The sequence below is a fragment of the Phyllostomus discolor genome, chromosome 9, assembly GCF_004126475.2.
Source record: "Phyllostomus discolor isolate MPI-MPIP mPhyDis1 chromosome 9, mPhyDis1.pri.v3, whole genome shotgun sequence".
In the NCBI taxonomy this organism is placed as follows: Eukaryota; Metazoa; Chordata; class Mammalia; order Chiroptera; family Phyllostomidae; genus Phyllostomus; species Phyllostomus discolor.
The window spans coordinates 17,262,983-17,283,223 of record NC_040911.2 but is presented as its reverse complement, the minus strand read 5'-3'; the positions used below and the strand labels follow the sequence as shown (position 1 = coordinate 17,283,223).

Below are 20,241 nucleotides of genomic sequence, written 5' to 3'. Positions count from 1 at the left end.
GCGCACCCACCATGGAGCAGAAAGTTACAGGCGTGGTCCTGCCAGGGACAGCACCTCTAATTCTGCAGAGTCCTGTGATGGGTCACTTGCCTCTTCTCTGAGAGTAAACAAGCATGCATACTTTACATATGGGAAGTCGTTTAGTCTGTGGGAAATGGGGCTAAGAAGCAGAGGGGAGAGAAGAGGAGACAGGAAGTAGGAAGAGGACGGCGTGGAAACAAAATCTGAACTCACGCTCGACCAGGCCTGTGTGAGGTGCCTGCGCAGTTAGGGAAGCAAAACCCAGGGTGGGGCACTCCCCCGCTCCAGGAAGAGCCGCAGAGCAGAGGCTATCGGAGACCAGACCCGGCCCAGCCCCAGCGCTGCGGTGCTACTGCCATTGTTACTCAGCAGCCGCTGTGCGGAACACTGGGCTGGGGGCCAGGACGGGTCCAGGCAGGGCAAGGCACAGCCCTGCTCCTGGAAGTGACAGGCTGGTTGATGAGGACAGCATTGGCAGAGCTCTCGCTCTGCTCTGGGCCCTGCTACAAGTTTATTTTATGCCTCTGAGGTAGGTGCTGTCATTATTTGCTTTTAGGGAAGCTAAGGTGCAAAAAATGAGAGAATTTGCTGCAGGGCACACAGCCAGGCAGGGGAGTGGCTGGGCGAGGCCCTGGCAGTCTGGGTCTGGGTCTGGGTCTGGCACCCATCTCTGAACTGCTGTGCCATAGCTGCCCCCTGACCTTTCCAAAGGCCGGCCTGGGGAGAACCTCGAAGTCGACACCCTATAGCTGCAAATGACTGGTTCCGGCAGCAAGAGCCCCAGGAAGGAGCTCAGGGCGGAGGAAACCAGTGTGTGCTGCAGGGACCTGCTGCAGGAACTGAGGGCCTCAGGTGGTTCGTTCTGCCAGTTTCAGGGCCAACGCTGCCCTCAAGGTCAGGAGAGCCTCCTGGTTGGTCAGACGGTCTCCCTGTTGGTCCGAGAACCCGCCCAGCCCACCCACATTTGTTCAGACCTCGCACCTGCTGCCCCGTTGGTCGCCTGCTCCCTAGAAATCCACAGGGCTTGCCCCTCACCTCACTTAGGCATCTTCTCAGGGAGGCGGCCTCTGGCCGTTGGAAATGGAACCACACCTTCCTCTGCCCCCAAAGGCCCTCCTCTCCCCCCTGGACTCTGCTTCGGTTTTCTTTGTAGCACACGGTGGACAATTTGTACTAAAGTCCTGTCTGTACTTCCCCCTACAGCCCCCAACTATTGATGCTCCGTAAGGATGAGAGTTTGTTGGAACTGTTTTCTGTTGCCCCGTGTGCAGAACAGCGTCCCACAAATACAGGCTCTCAATAAGTGTCTGCGGGATGGACGAAGGGCCACGACCTTCCGCGAGTTCTGCAGTGACACACGGTCCTTCCGTGGAAATGAGGAAGGGAGGTCCTCTTTCTAACAACCCTTGGCCTTCCTAGGAACCGTGACCCCTGGAGCTGCGGAGAGCCCAGCTCGGAGTCCTCGCTGGCCCCGGGCACCAGCTCTGCACCTTCAGAGGTGGAGGTGGGGGATACTGGGCCACACCACTGTGAGGGCCCCGCTCCCCCACGGTCACACCTCCGTGCTCGTGCTGGAAAATCCCCGAACCTTTATCCTGTGCGGCCCAAGGTGACCAACTAGTGTGGCCGGTGGCTCAGTCACCAGCGACACCATGTAACACACAGCCCTAACACTGCCAGACTGGCCGCTCAGGGCCCGGGCAGCTCTTTGTCCCCTCGCAGGGGTCAAGGACCCCTGCTCAGAGCCGGCACCTGGCTGTGGGCCGCCCTTCCTCCCCAGCCCGCAGCCCCGCCCCAAGCCGGGCCTCACTGGCCCCGCCAGGCGACACGCAGAGCAGCTTCTGGACTACAAGCCATGGCCTCTGTGTCAAGGGCAGCCCTGGGAGCCATGTCTTGCTCACTAGGGACACAACACAGCCTGGCTGCACAAGTTGGCCGGTCAGCACGGGGTCACCGATGGCTTTAAAAGAACAAAACGCCAGTGGCACACAGGCTGAGAGGGACGGAGGTGGAAGGCCTGGCGTGGCCTGCTCTGGGAGGGGCCCCAAGAACAGGCCCCTGCAGCAGAAAGGGAGCCAGCTAACTCACGTGGCCCCGTGGACATGGGGTGAGCTCCTGCCCCAGGAGGACCTGGCCTCCCACAGCCCAAGGCCGTGCAGCCGCATGGCCGGACAATGAACGCTGTCATGGGTGGCGAGCCCTGTCTCCAGGACGCCGGTTCTGACGCGGGGTTTGCCGACAGGAACATCGGATCTGTTAATTAAACATCTACCAACCATCTCACCCATCTCGCCCCATGCAGAGTGGGCCCTGGACAAGCCCAAGAGGAAACCGACTGTCTGGCTGTTCGGCATTTGTTAAGACTGGACACGGTGCCTTTGATAAACAGTAAGCCCTGACTAGGCGCGGAAGATGAAAGGAGCAAAGAAAGCCAGCCTCCCCCCTCCCCGCTCACCTCCAGTGCCAGAATGAAAAGGTTCTGGAGACCCTAGAGAAGGAATAAATTTGCTTCCGTTTCTTTCTCTTCCTGGAAAGAGGCGGACACTGCACTTAATGAATCATCTTATGCCCGTTTGTTCTCGGGTTGCCGGCGTGGGATTTGCTGATGCTTGGGGTCAGGGAAGGTGCTTTTCTGGTTCTGCCTCTGCATCTATTGTTCTATTGTTCACTTTCTTGCAGTGTCCTTGAATTTCTTCTTCTTCTCCTTGCCAGTTCCAAACTCTCACTGTATTTAAGACCGAGCTCGACACACTCCCAGGAAATAGTAACGATTTTTTTAAAGGAGAGGAGGAAGGTGTCCATTGCTCTATTTTGCTCTGCTGAGGAAGACTTTCATATAATAAACCTGAGGCCCCCGTGGATGGAGACTTGGGTATTTTAAAAGTGCTCTGAACCCTGGAAGGCTAGCTCAGTGGGTTAGAGCACTGTCCCAATATGCCAAGGTTGTGAGCTCCAGCCAGGGCACACACAAGAAGCAACCAGTAAGTGCACAAACAAGCAGAGCGACAAATCAATGGTTCTCTTTCTCTCTCAAATCAATAAAAAAAACATTAATAGTGCTGTGAGACTCCGGTCACAGAGCCCAACGAGCAGCAGGGAAGGAGGCTGAGGAGCTGAGGAGTGAGGTGCTTTCTGTGGGTTGAGACAGGAGACCCTGTTTTGTGGGTCTGCCGGATCAACATTTGGGCTACATGTCTCTCCTGACTATCCCCCCCAACCCCATAGGGAACCCCGTTCCATCCCTCCCGGGGCCTCCAGTCGCAAGTCTCTCCAGTTCTGACCTTGGCTTCTTCTCTCTGCCCGGGATTCCACTTTCTTATTTGTATTCGCACGGAAGGCTTGCTGGCCGTATGCCCCCAAGGGTCGACAGGCAGCAGGAGCCGAGCTCCGTGGTTTGTGGTCACAGGCTGTGGCTCGTTTTCCCAGCGCAATACACCTCACCCCAAAGAACGGAGTTTACTGCGGGCCTCATGGTGGCGGAGCTGGCAGAGCTACCTGGGCAACGCCCCGGGGGTGCGAGGACCTCTCTGTGCCAGGCTGCTGGCGTCGGGAAGTCCCACGTCTCACTTTTTTTAGCCACCTGGCCCCCCAGGGGACCCTACCTCTGACTCCCGGGAAACCCCTGAGATCTGGGAAGTCAGTGGCCGATGGTGCTGTGGTTTTGCCTGGGACAGGAAAATGCCATCCCTGAGCCCAGCTAGAGCCGGCTCTGCAGGCTCTCATCCCAAATGGCCGTCTACACGCTTCCCACCAGAGCAAGGTCACAGGGCAGGGAGCGGGAGGCCCACGGAGTGGGCTGAGACCCTCTGTCCTTCCAGAAGCCATCAACGTGATCCCATGGAGGTGGCCAGCTGCAAGTCTAGAAGGGGCCTTAGAGAGGATCCCAGGGGTGTCCAACCTTCTGGTGTCTCTGGGCCACACTGGAAGAAGAAGAGTTGTCTTGGGCCACACATTAAATACACTGTAACACGTAATCACAAAAAAATGTCATAATATTTTAAGTAAACTTACGATTTTGTGGTGGGCTGCATTCATAGCCATCCTGAGCCACATGCAGCCTACAGGCCTCAGGTTGGACACCCCTGATTCCAGAGCAACACTTAAAAAAAGGAGTGGGGACTAAGGCCAGTGAGGCTCCCCACGCGCACTTGACGATGGCAGAGCAGGAGTGAGAACCGGAAACGCCGCCGCCACCCCTAGAGCCCTGTCTGTAGGTGTATTTGGCCTGCCCCGGACCTTACACAGGAAAGTTGTAACATCAATTCTCCAACACCAGGAACTCTGAACTCCTCCCTCCTTGGATTCTCAACCTGCTGAGGCCCTCCAGCCACAGCTGGATGCAAAACAAGAGGGCAAGGTGTCATGAGGGCCACTGTGGGGATGCAGGAGGGAGCAGCATTGTACAGACTCCACGGAAGGCTCTCCAGTGGCCCACAGAGCACCCCTGGCTGGAACAGCTGCCTCGGGAAAGGAGGAGGACTGTTTGTTTCCCGACGTTCGCGATGGCAGCATGTGGGCCGAAGCCAGGAAGACCAGTCTCATGGGCAGAGAGTAAACCCACAGAGCACACCAACCGGAGTGGGTAAATCAGGCTGAAACGACCAACACTCACGATACAGTCCCCACATCACGAGGACTTGCCATGAGCAGGGGTGTCTGGAGGTTGCCTGTAGCCCCCGCGAGCAATGTCAAGGAGGAGAGCCACTACCTCTGCACCATCTCTCTTGCCAACAAAGGCTCAGCCCACAAAGCTGACACAGTAGAAAATTCTAGGCTATAAGACACCCCAAACCAGCCACGTGTGTCCCCCTCGGGGGATGCCAAGTGTTCAGCTCACGGTGGAAGCTCAGCGAACACCTGTGAGGGCACTCCACCTCTGAACGCAGAGGGACGGTCAGCAGAGGGACGCCAGTGCCGGGGAAGCCCTGGAGAGGACGCTCTGCCGGCTCGCCCACCGCCGAGCTGCCCCTCCCCCGGCCCCGCCGTACCTTCCTCAGCTCATCCTTCTCCCTGGTGTGGGTGTCCTCCAGGACCTTGCGCTCCGAGTGGGCCTTCTGCAGCTCAGTCCGCAGGCTCTCAACCTCCTCCTGCAGCCTCGGGCTGCTGTCCCCACCTCGGCTCTGCTGGTAGTGGGCCAGCTCCTTCTTCAGCTTCTCCACCTCCACGGCGTGGGCGGAGGTGACTGTGGAAAGCTGCTCCGACAGGGTCTTGAACTCTTTGTTCTGCGGAGAGCAAACAGGGAGAGGGGAGAAGAGGTGGAGAGCAACGTTATCTGGCTGGGGAAAAAACACGAAGGCAAGCTGAAAAACAAAAGGGACACTGAAGCTGGCATTAAACCCCACGCTCACTGCATGCCCAGTGCTTTCTGGCATCTCCCTAACACGGCTCTGCTATGGGCCAGGAGAAGAAACACACGAGAACAACACCGCCCGTCCTGGTGCTCAAGGAGATACTACGACGAGCCGAGGCAGAGCAGGCAGCTGGCTGACGGCAGGCAGCTCTCTGTGCCCGGCTGGACAGACCGCACGCCTCAGTTTTCAGTGTGGGAACAATGTAACTGGCTTCCTGGGTCCGCAGCCTCTGCTTCCCCGAACTCCCTGCTCGGCCACACTGGGCCCTCCTACCCTTGGCCTCGCCGGCAACAAAGAGCTGCAACCTAATCTCTGGCTCTGAGACAAAGGCCCCCTTCAGCATCCCTCATCCAAGGAGGCCCTCCACAGGGCCCCGGGATCCCTCTCGCCACCTGTCAGCGTGCCCTGGAGGGCTCCGACTCCAGAAACGAGGCCTGGGCAGAGTCCGTCCATGCTGTGCCCCGCAGATGGCGTGCCCGCTCACGTGCCTGCCCAGGCAACAGGTAGACATGAGCAGCATTCCCCCACGGGCCTGGCACAGGCGTGGGAGGGGGTGCCTGGGAAGTGGACGGCAGATGAGCTCACATGGGTGAAGCACTGAGGACCCAGGGCCATGTTAAGGACCAGTGGACACATGGGCCCCACTGGTCCTGCAGTTGCTGAGAGCATCAGCTGCAAGTGGCCAGCAGGGAAAGTGCAGAGGGAAGCAGGGCTCTCCAAATAATCAGTCAAGCAATAATGGTCACTGGTGATTGTTTGTTGCCAGTTTCTGCAAGCTCTGGGAAAAATGGGGTTCCTGGCTAACATACCAATAAAGCTGGGGCATCAGGGATCAATTGTTAATTTACACCAGAAATTAAGCTTTAGGGGAAGCACTGAGGAGAAAAGGACAGCTGTTGGGCCTGTAAAATGCCACACATGCCATGGGACCTCGAGGCTGAGACCCTGCCAACCTGAAGGCTGCACCGCGCCAGGGCTCCTGGTTACGAGATCAGTGTGTGGGCTGGACTTCAGTCCCACTTGGCTGCACGGCCAGTCACCCTGTGCAGAGCACAGCTTGCAGAGCTGTATGCAAGAGCCTCTGAGCAGTTCCCAACCAGTGGTCTGCAGAGAGGGGCGGGCCAAATCATCACAAGAGAGTCTGCAACATGAAGAATGACATACCCCACACAGAGTACTACTACTTAATGGGTGCTTGCTATGCAGCAAGCCCTGTGGTGCATGATCCGGCACATTAACACATTCACTCCTCGGAAAAACCGTTATGTGGTAAGGCTGGTTCACAGCCCCATTTCACAGTTGAAAAAACTGAGGCACAGAAGGCCAAAAGCTGTGACTTGTAACCTATTATTTTTCAAATGTATATGGATGCTTTTGTGATCATAAACATGAAAAAAAATGGACACATTTACTGTGTGCATACTAAGTGTACTCAATCAAACTGATTTAAAGGGCTATTGCCCTGGCTGGTATGGCTCAGTGGACTGAGTGCTACTGTATGAACTAAAGGGTTGCCAGTTCGATTCCCAGTCAGGGCACATGCCTGGGTTGCAGGCCAGGTCCCCAGTGGGGGGTGCATGAGAGGCAGCCACACATTGATGTTTTTCTCCCTCTCTTTCTCCCTCCCTTCCTCTGTCTCTCTAAAAGTAAATAAATAAAATCTATAAAAATACATAAATAAATAAAAGGCTACTGACTTCCCTGGCCAGTGTGGCTCAGTTGGTTGAAGTGTTGCCCCATACACTGGAGGGTTGAGGGTTCGATCCCCAGTCAGGGCACACACCTAGGTTGTGGGTTCAGCCCCTGGTCAGAGTGCAATGAGAGGCAATTGATTGATGTTTATCTCCTGCATCGATGTTTCCCTCCCTCTTTCGTCCTCCTTTCTCCACTCTCTAAAATCAATAAGCATGTCCTTAGGTGAAGTTTTAAAAACAAAGGCTACTGAGTGAAGTCATATGTTTGTATCAACATTTTTCAGATAAAATATATTTATTGCCTTATATTCATAAAGGCCTAAGAAACTTGACCTTTACTATGAAAACATCGCAGGTGTCACTGAAGGAGTCGCTCTACATGTTGTGCCCAAGCGAAGCCGCACTGGCAAAGCTAAGTTCACAGGTCACAACATTTCAGCTGAAAAATGTCACAGTATGGCCTCCACCAAGGACACTGTCAAAACTGGCCCCAGGAACTGTCACTGGTACTTCCCGCTGAAGGATGTTGTGAAGCCTGTGGCTGGTTACACCACGTAACAAAAACACACAAGAAAGCGTCAGCACCAAGGACAGCTCCGGCCCTTCACGTTCTCTTCCAGCAACTGTCCAGTGGCCCTGCCTCCTCCTTTCTATAGTGTCCTTGGGATGATGCGCCGATTCTGTGTTTTTCTAGTTGGGTGCACAAAGCCTACACATGAACTTTGGGCGCTAGCCTTACCCTGGTTTTATTTTTCAGTCTCCTCCCTTGCTGACTTCTTGACAACTTAAAAGCACCAACTACCCTCCACTCCACTACCCACCCCCCTGTCCACCCTGGGAGCTGGGAACTGCTCCTCTAGCCCCACCATGGTGTCAGTGCATTGTTGAACTAAGAGTTACCTTAGAGACCATAGGCCAACCCTTCCCCCATCCACACCCCCACCCCCAAAAGACCTCAGGGTCCAATGGGAGGTTTGGCCCTGACCCCAATCTGTCAGCTCTGTTGCAAATGTAACTGAGCCAAAACTCAGGCCTCCATCCGGCTGGGAGCTCATCCACCCGTACTGTCTGACAGATGCTTGGAGATGCCTTTGTCTGCATCAGCCCTGGCACACGTGTCTCCTCTCCCTCTGCTGGAGAGCCCTGTGTGTCGGGGGCATCACTGAAAGAACAGAAACCCACTCACTTGCCAGTGGCAGCCCCGAGGCTGAGAGGCTGCCCCGATGCAAGAATCTCTGACGAGCTGGTGCCACAGATCATACGGACGCCCCCTCGCACAGCAGAGTGCCCGGCATGGCCCATGACCCCAGGGATCACCCCCCTGTAAGGGGCCAGCCAGTCTGAGGCTAACACTGTCCGCACTGGTCAGAGGTGGCAGAACACGCTCTGGAGCCAGAGTGCCAAGGCGTGCTACTTACTAGCTGTGTAACCTTGGCCAGGCTACTTAACCTCTCTGTGCCTCAGTTTAAAATGTGAATAATACTGGTATCATTTCATAGGGTTACGGTGAGGGTTAAATAAGTTCCTATGTGAATTTGGGGACAGTGAATGGCACATAGTCAGGCAACATGGGGAGGGGCGCAAGAAAGCAGAATCTGATGCACTCTTCCCGCCTCCCCTGACCACCCCCGCTCACAGGGCCCCTGCCCCGGGTGGGTAACACCACCACCACTCCCAGATGCTTGCCAAGCAGGAAGCCAAAGGCAAAAGCTCTTTTTAAAAATAGCCTTTTAAATCTGCTTCCCTTTGATGCTCAAGCACGTGAGTTGTAAAATACCAGACCTATTTTTAACCTCTCAAGTCAGCTTCGGAAATTAGCAGAGCCAGCGCCAGGCCTGATGAGCAGAGGTGGCCAGGCGGCACCCAGGGCACTGGGCGGGGTGCAGCCGTGCCCACAAGGCCTTCTCGTCCCTCTGACTACCCTTTGCTCAGAAGGTAATTGGCAAAACTGCACCCCCCAAAATATCTCTTCTGGTCAGATATCAGCAGCCGCAACAGCAATAATAAAAGACTTGGACACCTTTGTGCTGGCATTTTTCAAATGTCCAGTCCCAGAGACTGGGTCTCTTCCTTTGCACTCCTGTCCCTCCGAGAGGGTGGCCCCTCTCCCTGACCCTGCACGTCGCTGCAGGCAGGCGCCAAGTGTCCTTACCCCACACTCAGGTGTCTGCCTTGCTTCCCCACTAAGGAGCCGTGCCAACCCGGACACTCTGCAAAACTCACACAGAGAAGGGAAACCTCCAGGGTGATGGTCTCTTGTGAGGAATTTTTTTTTTTCCAAGAGCAGAGGAGCAGGAACATGGTACTGCCATCTCTGCACTGCTTTGGGGCTCCTGTTCCGGGCAGCTGGCTCTGGTATGAAAGGGCTCATTTATTTTGTTGCTCTACTGGGGTCATGAGAAACCTAAAAATTGCTTACCATAGAATAAGTCTAATAAAACCAAGTGACCTCCCAGGCAATGCCTGGTGGCCCCAACTCTAACTCGCCCTCTTTCCCCACACGCCCACACCATGCACACTTGGCACACACTCTCCCTCCCTCTCCAAAACCCTCCGGGAGCTGCAGGGGCCTGCTCCTGTGGCCGCCCTAACACTGTGCATGAGCAAAGTAACACTGAGTGAGCTCCCTTCCTGCTCTGGGAGCCCAGCTGAGCAACGGCACAGAAAAGGACTGAAACTTAGTAATGCTTGGGACTGAAACGTTTGCATCACCCTAGTTATGGCGGTGGGGTCAGACACCTGGGCTGGAATGCTGGTTCTAGACCTTTCTAATTCTCTGACCTTGGCAAGGTACCCGGTGTCCCTGACCCACAATGTCCTCTGCCGTAAAATGACCTTGCAAAGCTGTGCAAAGATCAAATGAGAGGGAACCTAAAACACCTATCGCAGGGCCTGGTGATTGGAGAAAAGCCGGGGTGGTGGGAGCCCCACTGGGGTCTGGCCGCTGCCTCACAACCCTGCACCCAGTGTGTGTCAGGGTTGCCCCTGCTCATTGAGCCACCAAAGCACCAGCAGCAGTCCATCAAGTCGATCTGAGAGAGGGAAGACTGGCCCCTGGGCCACCGAGAAGTGGGTACAGGGGTATCGTGTGCACACACGAGCCCCATCTTTCCAGCCAGTGGGGGTGCCAGTGTCCTGGGTCTGTCTCAGATCCCTCCCAGCACCCCGCACTCGCAGGGACTTGATCAACGACCTGTCACTCATGTGACTCACTGACACGGGAAGGGGGCCAGAGAAGCAAGACAAAGGAAAACTCTTGAACGCAGTATCAACAATAACCATTTCCCGAGTTTCCTGTAGCATGGCGGGCTCTTCGTCCAAGTCCGCTCACTTACGCCTCTGACAGCCCCATTTTACAGACCAGGCAAGTGAGGCTCGGGGTGCTTAGATCAGTCACTCAACTTCTGAGCACCAGCGATGAGATGGAATCGGACTCTTTCCCATTACGAAGCACGTGCTCTTCCCACCACACCACACCACACCACACCACACCACACCACACACACCACACCACACACCATACAAGAACAGAGGGGCAGAAGAGCAAAGTGGTGAAGAAAACAGGCTCTGGAGCTGGGGCTCAAATGGTGGCCCCACCACCGTCGCCTGTATGACTTGAGGAAGTCACTTGTCCTCTCAGTGTTCTCACTGCTACAAAGAAGCAGGAGGATACCATTCATCTCACTGTTGTGAGAGTTAGGAGAGTTAGGCAGAGCGTAGGTCAGAGCATGGCTCATGGTGAACCCCCCACAAATACCAGCCACGGCTGCCACATCACGCTGCCTCGACAAGGGAGGGAGAGCCTGACTTCAGGCTAAGGATCAGCTTCCTCTTGCCACTCTGACAAATGACCACCGAGCCAGTGGCCTGAAACAATCCAGACCTATGACCCTGCACTTCCGGAGGTCAGACGCCTACAAGGGGTCAGCAAGGCAGAGGGTTCCTCCCGGAGGCTCGACGGGAGGACCCGTTCGTGGCCTCTTCTGGTTGCTAGAGGCTGTGTGCACATTCCCTGCTCACGGCCCTCGTCACTCCCACCCCCAGGCCTGTCACTACTCCACCTTCTCGAAATCCGACCTTCCTGCCTCTCTCTGACGAGCATACCTGTGAGCACACTGGGCCCACTCACTCCAGGGTCTCCCCCATCTCCAGGTCCTTGACTCAAGCACATCTGCAAGGTGCCCTTTGCTCCGTAAGGCAGCACACTCAGAGGCTCTGGAGATTAGGACGTGGACATCCTTGGGGCTGTGATTCTGCCTGCCACGGTAAGTAGCCCTTGCTGCCAAGTGGGGAACACCCTGAGGACACGCGCACTCGCTTGGGCCCGTGGCCTGCGAAGTTCCCAGAGGAAGCAGTGGACGCCTCTCAAACATGGAGCTGCCCGCGGCACCCAGCCCCTGGGTGGGGGGCGATCCCGAGCCCTACCTGGTCGTCGATCTTCCGCTGCAGCTGGACCACCTTGTTCTCCATGCCCACGTTGAGGCGTTTCAGGTGCTCTGCTGAGCGAGCCTCGATCTTGAGGGCCTTCAGCTCCTGCTTGGCCTTGAGCCTTCGGAACGCGCACTGGATGACGATGGCCGAGTCCCGCAGCCGCCGGAAGCGCCGGCGTGCCATCCAGCCCCGCGTGTGCTTCTGGATGACGGTGGCTTTGTGCTCCCGGAGGACCTAGCAGGGGACAAGCACACTCCCGGTCAGTCTGTGCTGCAGGACGGGAGCGGGAGAGGCTCACGCACTCCCCGGGGGAGGTGAGAGCTGTGGTCGACTAAGCTTTGGGAGACACAGAGAGGACCTGCCCCCCCCACCCCCCCAGATGAAAGGCTGTGATGGCCATTTGCTCTGAGAGCAAGTCTTCCCCAGGTCCCGCAGCCCGAGTGCCTGCAGGGCGTCAGCTGTCAATCCCTTGTTTTAGGTTTGTTTGTTTTCTTAACTTTCTCTTTTATCGGTTAGCAAACCACAGTCTAAAAGCCTCAAGGTTGAAGGGGCCTGAAGGTTTTCCAGCCGGCACCTCCCCATTCACCAGATTGGGCTTCTGCACTGGTGAGGGGACCTGGGCGAGGGCCCTGAGTAGGGGCCGCAGTGGCTGCTGACAGCTTACGGCTACAGGCGGGGCTCGTGGGTCACTGGTTCTCATTTTTTCCTGCCGTATTACAGCCACTCAGAAAACTGAGGATGCGTAGATAACACAAGAGCATTATCAATGTTCTTGCCCCAACACCCTGCGAAACAAGCGTTTGTGGAATGAAGGGATAAATAAGCAAGCAGCCCGAGAGGCCGACTGCCAGTCCCACAGCTCCGGGAGGAGCTGGTTTGAACCTAGTGCCTCCCAAGCACCACCTGCCCCTTCCCCGGTGACATCACACAGCTGTCACCAACCTCCCAGGAACAGTCACAGGACCTTTGTCCCCTGGTCCGAGTTTCTCCACCTAGCACATCAGGGTGTGCTCCGTCCTGGTAGAGGTGTTCATTTTAGAAAAATAAGAAACCATTTTCGACATTTCCTTTCAACCCATCTTTGGCCTTGGCCTTGAGCATCAGTTGTGTGGGGGCACTTGGTGGCGGGAGGTGGTCGGACGTGAGGCCGCCTAACCAGGTAGCTCAGCTTCACGGGGTAATGGCCTGGCAGGGAGGGGACAGGGCCCCTTTCCTGGCCTCTCCGGGCCGGGCTTAAGGTTGCTAATCTGTCAAATACAGGGTCTGGACCTGACGCTGTCTCCCATCACCCCTGCTCTCCAAGTCTGGGCGAGCCCGAGATGGGTCGCCGGGCTCTGCCACGAGCTGGCTGAGTGTCCTTGGGGTGGTGGCTCAGCCTCTCCAAGCACCGCAGCTGCTGAAGGGGGGCAGAGGCAGGCAGCCTTCCCAGCTCTGATGGGTAATCTTATGTGTCACCCGGCCGCGGGAGCTCAGGCTAAGTGCTGCTTCGGGGGGTGTCTGTGAGGGTGTGTCCAGAGAGGTGAGCACTGGACACAGTGGACTCAGCGTGGGCGGTGCCATCCAATCCACAGTGGTGGTGGGGGAGGGGCCTGAATGCAACAAAGGGTGGAGGAAGGAGGAACTCACCCCCTTTCCAGTGTTGAGCTGGGACGTCTCATCTCTCCTTCTCCTGCCCTCAGGTGGGACTCACACCACAGCCTCCCCTGGGCCGGAGGCCTGCAGACTCGAGCTGAACACACCCACTGGCTTTCCTGGGCCTCCCTCTGGCTGCAGACAGGAGGCTCATCAGCCTCCATAACCACTGAGCCCATCCCTCCTCATGAATGTCCATATGCGCGCGCGCACACACACACACACACACACACACACATGCTCATATGGGTTCTATTCCTCTGGAAAACCCTGACTAACACATCTCACGGGACTTCGGATAGGATTCGGTGAGAACGGAGCTGTGCAGTGACTTAGAAAAAACTGAGGCGTCCCCAACAAACACCCGAGTTGGTGAGGATGCATTCGCAGCTGTCAGCGTCTGGGTTCTCGGCCCTGGAGCCCCTGGCACGGGTACGCACCTGGTGGTAGGTCCTCCGCACGAACATGCCCCGCACAAAGGCCTGGATGACGATGGCAGCCCCTCGGACCCTCCGGTAGGCCCGGCGGGCCCTCTGCATGCGGTACTGCTTCTGGAGCACCACGGCCGCCCGGGTCCTCCGCAGATGCTCGGCCAGCCTGGGGAGGGAGACAGGGGCGGGCCACGCTGACAGCGGCTCTGAGCTGGTCCCGAATGAATTCCACCCCCTCTGGGCCCTGTCTGGACACCCCGGGTCGAGCCGAGTCTCATCACCCTGACTGACCGTAGCCGTGCCCAGGCACTTGAAGCTCAGGCTCACAGTGACAGAATCCACTTCTTCCTTGTTGTCCAACAAGCCTTTCCACAGAGCTCAGTGGGAGTGTGGCCAACTCTGTGACCGTCACGTGCCCACTCCCCCACCTGCAGGCCCCTCACCGCAACCTGGGCACACTCCGTGTTCACACCTGGGCCTGTTCCCTGGACTCACGGGACTTGGAGACATCAGGGCCATGTCTTGGTTTCCCTTGCACCCCTGCCCCCCCACCACCTCTAGTGCAGGGCCTGGCCTCATAGGAGCTAAGGAAATGTTCACTGAACAGACACCACCTTCTCAGGCCTGCCCGGATCTCGCCACTTCCTCGTCTCCCGCCCCTCTGCCTGGGTCGGACTGCCTGTGGACAGTGCCCTCCCTCTGCTGCATTTCCACATGCCCCTCACAGCCGCCAAGGAAGACAGCAACGTCACTCTGACACTTCTTCTGACCCTCCTCGAGGGGCTTTGTTTGCTGACAGACTCACAGTGGGCATTCAACTGCAGACTCAGAATATTAAGAGCTACGAGGACTTAGAACTCATCTAGGGCAGCCCCAGAGGAGGAGTAACCCCCCGGCCCCGGAGGCCTGCCGAAATGAGTCTGATTTCCAGCTCCCCTGGCTTCTCTCCACAGGCGGGCCCTGCGTATCCGCTAGAACACAAACTCTCATGCAGAGGGCACAGGCCAACTCTGCTTTGTATCCTCACCCCCGGGCCCCAGGCAGGGTCCCACGCACAGGTCAGTCGTGATGACTTGGTTGGCACAGGTCGCTGATGATTACTTAGTGTTGGTTCCCATTTCTACAGCTTTTGTTCCAGAGGTCCTCTCTCAACTGTTCGGAAGTAATTACAGGCGCTCACCATCTGTGGGTGGGCTTGAGCGAACAGCTCACGGCCAGGACGGGAGGTGGGCAAGAGCGGGCTTCCACGTCTGTGGTACGAAGGGTTCCTGCTCTGGCCTCGTAACTCTGGGGCTCGCTTATTTTCCCACATTCAGGCAGAGGTGACTGGGCTGCATTGGCTTCCGAATGCAAGACCTTACGGCAATTACTGTCACGTCCCCAAGGACATCCCTACTGGCAGAGGTCGCTGATTGTGAGCCAGGGCCGGGTCTTACAGGAGGCCGTGTCCTCCGAGCCTGTATCGGGGTGGGGGGACGCCTAATCGCTTTTGCATGTCATCCACCCAACGACCTCAGTCGGTGGAGCAACAGCTAAAATAGAGAGGTTTCTTCGGCTTGGTGTTAAGCTGGGCAGACAGCCTGACTGGCATCCGGGCTCGGCCCCTAGGTGGCCACTTGCGGTGGGACAAGTCACGCCCTCTCCGTGCGGACTCAGTGCAGCAGCTCAAACAGGGGTCTCCGGGACCTCTCCAGCCCTAGTCTTAAACTCCCAAAGGATTTTGAAACAGGTCTTGTAAATCATGGAGCGGGGTGCAAGTTCACGATGACAGAAAGGCTGAATGTATCACTTTTTATAAAAGAAGATCATTTTTCTTTGGGGTTAAGTAGAAGGAAAGTGGTGGTTTTGTGGCAAAACCAGTCAGTGTGAGGGTGGCACTCCTGTGATGGGAACAGCCTGCGGGGACCAGGACACTTGCTCCCTTAGGTGAGAGGGGCACGACAGAGACGACCCAGCCGCGGGGCAGAAGTCAGGGTGCAGACAGGGCCCCACGGGAACCACTTCGAGGACAGAGGCTCAGAGCAGCCAGCCACTGAGAGAGCCCGGCCCCCCACCCCCACCCTGCTGCCCAGATGCGCCCCCGCTCGGCTCACCTGCGGGCCAGGTGTCCTCGGCAGTACCTCTGCAGAGTTAAGGTGGCTCCCCTCAGCCTGCGGTACTTCACCCTCTGCAGCCAGCCCCGCACGGTTTTCTGGATCATGATGGTGGCTGCCCGGAACTTGTCGGCCCGGAGCTTCTCCAGGTAGGCCACCTGGCCTGCCCGGAAGAAGATCTTGGTTCGGCCAAACTGGAACTTGTCAGGGTCCTTTACAAGGCAGGGAGAACAGCTGGTTCACTGTCAGAGAGCAGTGAGGTGACAGGCCCGCCCCGCCAATCCCTCCAGTGCAGAATTCCCCGTCAGTCAGAGCTCACGGGCCCTGCATCTTAGATGCACAGTAGCTCTCAGCGTCCCTGTGCCCGTCACTGAGTCCACCTGCACGTGTGGCACAGGCTCTGGGCTCAGTGCCCAGGATGTGGCCATGAACAAGATGCCTACTTCTCCAGCAGCTGACATGGTGAGCACAGACAAAGACAAAGTATGTTTTGTTTTGTTTTGTTTCAGCAAAGACACAATCTGTTTTCAGGCGAGGGCTGGAGGGTGGGATGGGGCTGTTTCCATAGGACGATCTAAACCGTCTCTGGGCAGGCGAGACCCGAGCCAAGGCCCGAGTGAACTGAAGGCGGCAGCCCGGAGAGAGTCCAGAGGAGGAGAGTTCATAAGCAGAGCAGATGCAAATGTCCTGTGGTGGCAACAAGCTGTGTGTGTGTGAGGAGAGCCGGGACGGCTGAGTGGGGAACTGAGGGTGGGAATGGGAGGAACTAGTCATCACAGGCCAAAAACTGGAGGGGGGGCACCGGGAACTCTGAGCAAGGGAATAGCCTGAGCTGGTCAGCATCTTAAAAAGACTATCCTCAAATAGCCACATAGTTGACTGAATAATTTCAGATCACAAATAACTCCCCAAGTCAGTTTTGTTTGGCTTCAGACTACAGTATGAGATTTTCGGGGAACATATAATTACTGTCTTAATTACATATATTTACATTAAAACTAGCTGCCTTTCCCTGCACTTGTCCAGGTGGGCAAGGGCCTATGACCCAGCTGTGCGCTTGTGGGCAAGCCTGAGCTAGAACACTTGAGAGTCAGCCCACAGCAACTGCGTGCCCTTTGTGAGCACACCTTCATCTGGTTTTGCTCATGGGCGAGACGGCCATAAGCAATGGGCCATGGTCTCTGAAAACACACAAGAACACCCCCCACTGATGCGTGGCTGTGAAGTCATGCAGAATCACCGCTCTTCGAGCCCTGAGCCCTGCACAGCTAGCAGGAGCCCGGCTCCACACCCAGAGAAGAGGGCGCTGCCTCGGCTGAGCTGAGCTGGGACACAGCGTCCGGCTAGACCGTCGCTGGCTGTCTTCTCCACGGCCAGGCTGCAGGGAGGACAGATTGGGGGCCTGGTCCTCGCTCTGCACCGGCTCCTCTCCCTGCCCTGCTGGGGAGCACGGGAAGGCAGTTCAGCCCTCACAGTGGAGGGCCAGCCTGGGTGCTCAGGCTTTGGCAGAGCCAGGGCTGGGGGTGAGAGATGGGGGTGAGGGGGGCTGTTGCATTTCGGGAACCATAGTACACACACTCCATTTCCTACTCTGGGAGAAAAACAAAAAACACCACCACACTAAGAGGCAGATCCTGATACGCACTAGGAGAGAGACTTCTGATGCTCCATGTCAATCAGAATCAGCTGACCTTGAACACAGATTCCTCTCACCCGTGAAAAATGAGATGTTGAAATGCAAACATGGTTAGAATGCACTGTGGTGAAACTCTCAATTAACCAGAGTCCAAATAACCAACTGCAACCTTCAATTAATGAGACTGTCACCCTCTGGCTCTGCCCTGACTGGTCAGCACAGGACTTCGCACCGTCTCCGCTGCAGACCTGAGCAGCTAAGACAACGCTCGGGGAGGAACCATGCTACTCCTACAGGACAACAGTGGGCCTTAAGTCCTAGGCTGGCAATGCGCTACTCTGGCTGAACAGATTTTCCTAGCAAAAAAAAAAAAAATTACTTTTGATGTAATTCTATTGCCTTCTTAAAGGGAAAAATGTTGTGATATATTTAACTCTTTATCAAGACCATTAAGTAACACGGTCTGCTGTAATCACTAAACCCTCTGGAAATAATGAAGTGCTTATCATAGAAGGCCCCCGACAGTTCTGCTATTACAGTTCTCCAGTCTCAGGTGTCTGGCGAGAGTTTGGGTTGTCTCCACTGAAGTGGAATCTGTTGTCTAATAGGAGACAGCACCTGGCACTGGGCCCGAGGCAGGCTGGCCATGCGAGGAGGAGGGCATGACAAGCATGGCTGTTTTCCCCTCTGCTGGTGCCAGGCCCCAGGACAGAGCCCCGGGCACGGCACAAGTGCCAGGTGATGGCAGATGGAGCCTGAGCTCTGCAGAAGCCAGAGATCGGGGCCAGCACCGTCTAGGCAGGAGTGGCCCCACCACGAACCCTGGTGGGCTGCATGAGTAATGTCCCTTTCTCTGGGGGGTGTGGTGTGTGGGCAAGAGCTAGGATGTGCTTTGGGCAGGTGACGGGGCTTTTCTGTTACCGTCACCGATGTATGGAAATGGGGGCAGCAGCTCAGAGACAGTTGCAATGGGAAGGATGAAGACTCCAAAAGGCCATCAATGCCCCACCACCCCACCCTCCACAGTCCTCACTGCTGTCCAGGTAAGCCTTTCCTGGAGCCCGGGGCCGGGGGGCGGGGCCCGCTCACCTTGATGAGGCTCTCCAGGACAGACCTGCAGACCGCCTTTTTGTCTGCGCTGGCCAGCTCCCTCTTCTTGATCAGCACCCGGTACCGGTTGAAGAAATCATGGTAGGCCCACCTGGAGGGAACACAGGTGTATCAGGTGACACGTCCTGCCTCTGGGGCCACAGGGGGTCTGAGAGTGTCCCATGGGGATTGATATTTCTCCCAAAACACCCTTCTCAGAGCAGCTAAAACGTCCTGGGGTGTGTCATCCTCCCTTGACGACCCCCGAGAGTTTCAGTGTTTGGGGGAGTTCCAGAATCGTGGCTGGAGGCCCCTCTGAGGGGCTGGCCAGGGGCAGACCCGCTCTCGGGGTGTCTGTCTGCCCCAGCACGGGCAGCCCCAGCGTGCTGCTGCCAGTGGGACACTGGCCCGGAATGCAGCTGGGTCTCTTCTCCTAAAACTGCATCTTATAAACTAATACAGCTCATGGAACACTTTCTTAATGCAGGCAGGTATACGTCAGTAAGTTAGAAGAGGCCCCATTCTAACCCCTAGAGATAACACTGTTCACACATTTGGGTATCGTTTAGAAGGAACTATTTTTCTCCCCACAGTAGATTTGGATTTTGACTTTCCCCCTCTGATCACTGGAGTAACCCAAACCCACCTAATCCCTCCCAGGTGGCCGTGTTGTGCAGCCCAGGTGAGAACCCTGTGCCAGACTCAAGTCCGAGGATGTGAGCACAGCTCTCAGGCAAAGGAGCCAGAACAGAAGGCTGTAAGACCCTGAGGTGAAGGACCATTGCACTCCAGCCCCGGCCGGGCAGCCCAGGTGTTAGAGTATTGTCCGGATGCGCGGCGTTTGCGGGTTGGGTTCAATCCTCGGTCACGGCATGCACACGAATCAACACATAAATAAGTGGAACAACAAATCGATGCTTCTCTCTCTCCCTCCCCCCCTCTCCCCCAAATAAATAAATAAGTAAAAAGGATTACTGCACGCCAAAGTAAGTTTAAAATGATCCTTTCACTGTGGGATTTTTAATAACAAGGCTAGGGGCCGTGTGTGTTCATCATGATTCAACAGGAAAGTCAATACGGCAATTCCTCAGCCTCCACCCCTGTGCTGTGTACTCCATACGGGCCAGGGGCAGGGGGAGGCGTGGGACTCCTTTCAGAAAGCACTGCTGAGTTTTTCTCATGCGAACGAGATGAGATAAATGAAGTGAAGGAGAACTGAAGATTTAGGGGAAAGGCACTTTTTAAAAGCACAGAAACGATGCATATTCAAGCAATCCCACACAAACGCTGTTTTTGCATAAGTTGGTGTTTGCTTCCCAGTTCCTCCAGGACACAAAGTGGCCGGAGCCCCTGGGAAGAGGCAGGTGACTCTACAGGCGCAGGACACTTGGTGGCAGTGGGGGGGGAGGGGCGGTGGGGGGGAGCGGGGGAGCCGGTGACTGGCGGACCGCGTCTCTTCCCGGACAGGGCATTTATCACAGTGCTTTATGTACAGATAATGAACATATTTCTTAGCCGCTGCTGCACATTTCAAGTTGAATGATTCACTCTCATTTTAAATCAGACTCCCAGAGAGCCGTATTTCCCAGGGAGGATAAAAATAGACAGGTGTGCTGACAGCCGGGGCGGGGGCGGGAGCAGCCGAGCCGGGGGTGGGGTGGGGTGGGGGGCAGGCCTGCTGGGCTCCAGGCAGCACTAAGCAGACGTCAGCTACAGAGCAAGGCTGAGAGTTCTGGGCCCACACGTGGGTCAGCTGAGCGCAGGAGCGCGGCCGGAAACCCCCACGGGAAGGGGCCGCCCTCTGCCTGGGCTCCTGGGCCAGAGCCCTGTGCCCCGTTTCACCACGGGCGATGAATCACCACG

At 56.4% G+C, this 20,241-nt stretch overlaps 1 protein-coding gene across 2 annotated transcripts in view; it reads right to left on the bottom strand.

Annotated features, from left to right (window-relative positions):
- Positions 1–20,241, bottom strand: part of MYO5B (myosin VB) — a 249,411-nt gene that overhangs the window by 40,669 nt on the left and 188,501 nt on the right. For both annotated transcript variants that reach the window (XM_036010235.1, XM_036010236.1), the window contains exons 18-22: positions 18,379–18,490; positions 15,654–15,865; positions 13,570–13,726; positions 11,492–11,731; positions 5,010–5,243 (exon numbers count right to left, since the gene is read on the bottom strand). In XM_036010235.1, the coding sequence (XP_035866128.1) occupies positions 5,010–5,243; positions 11,492–11,731; positions 13,570–13,726; positions 15,654–15,865; positions 18,379–18,490 (955 nt within the window). The remainder of the gene's footprint in view (positions 1–5,009; positions 5,244–11,491; positions 11,732–13,569; positions 13,727–15,653; positions 15,866–18,378; positions 18,491–20,241) is intronic.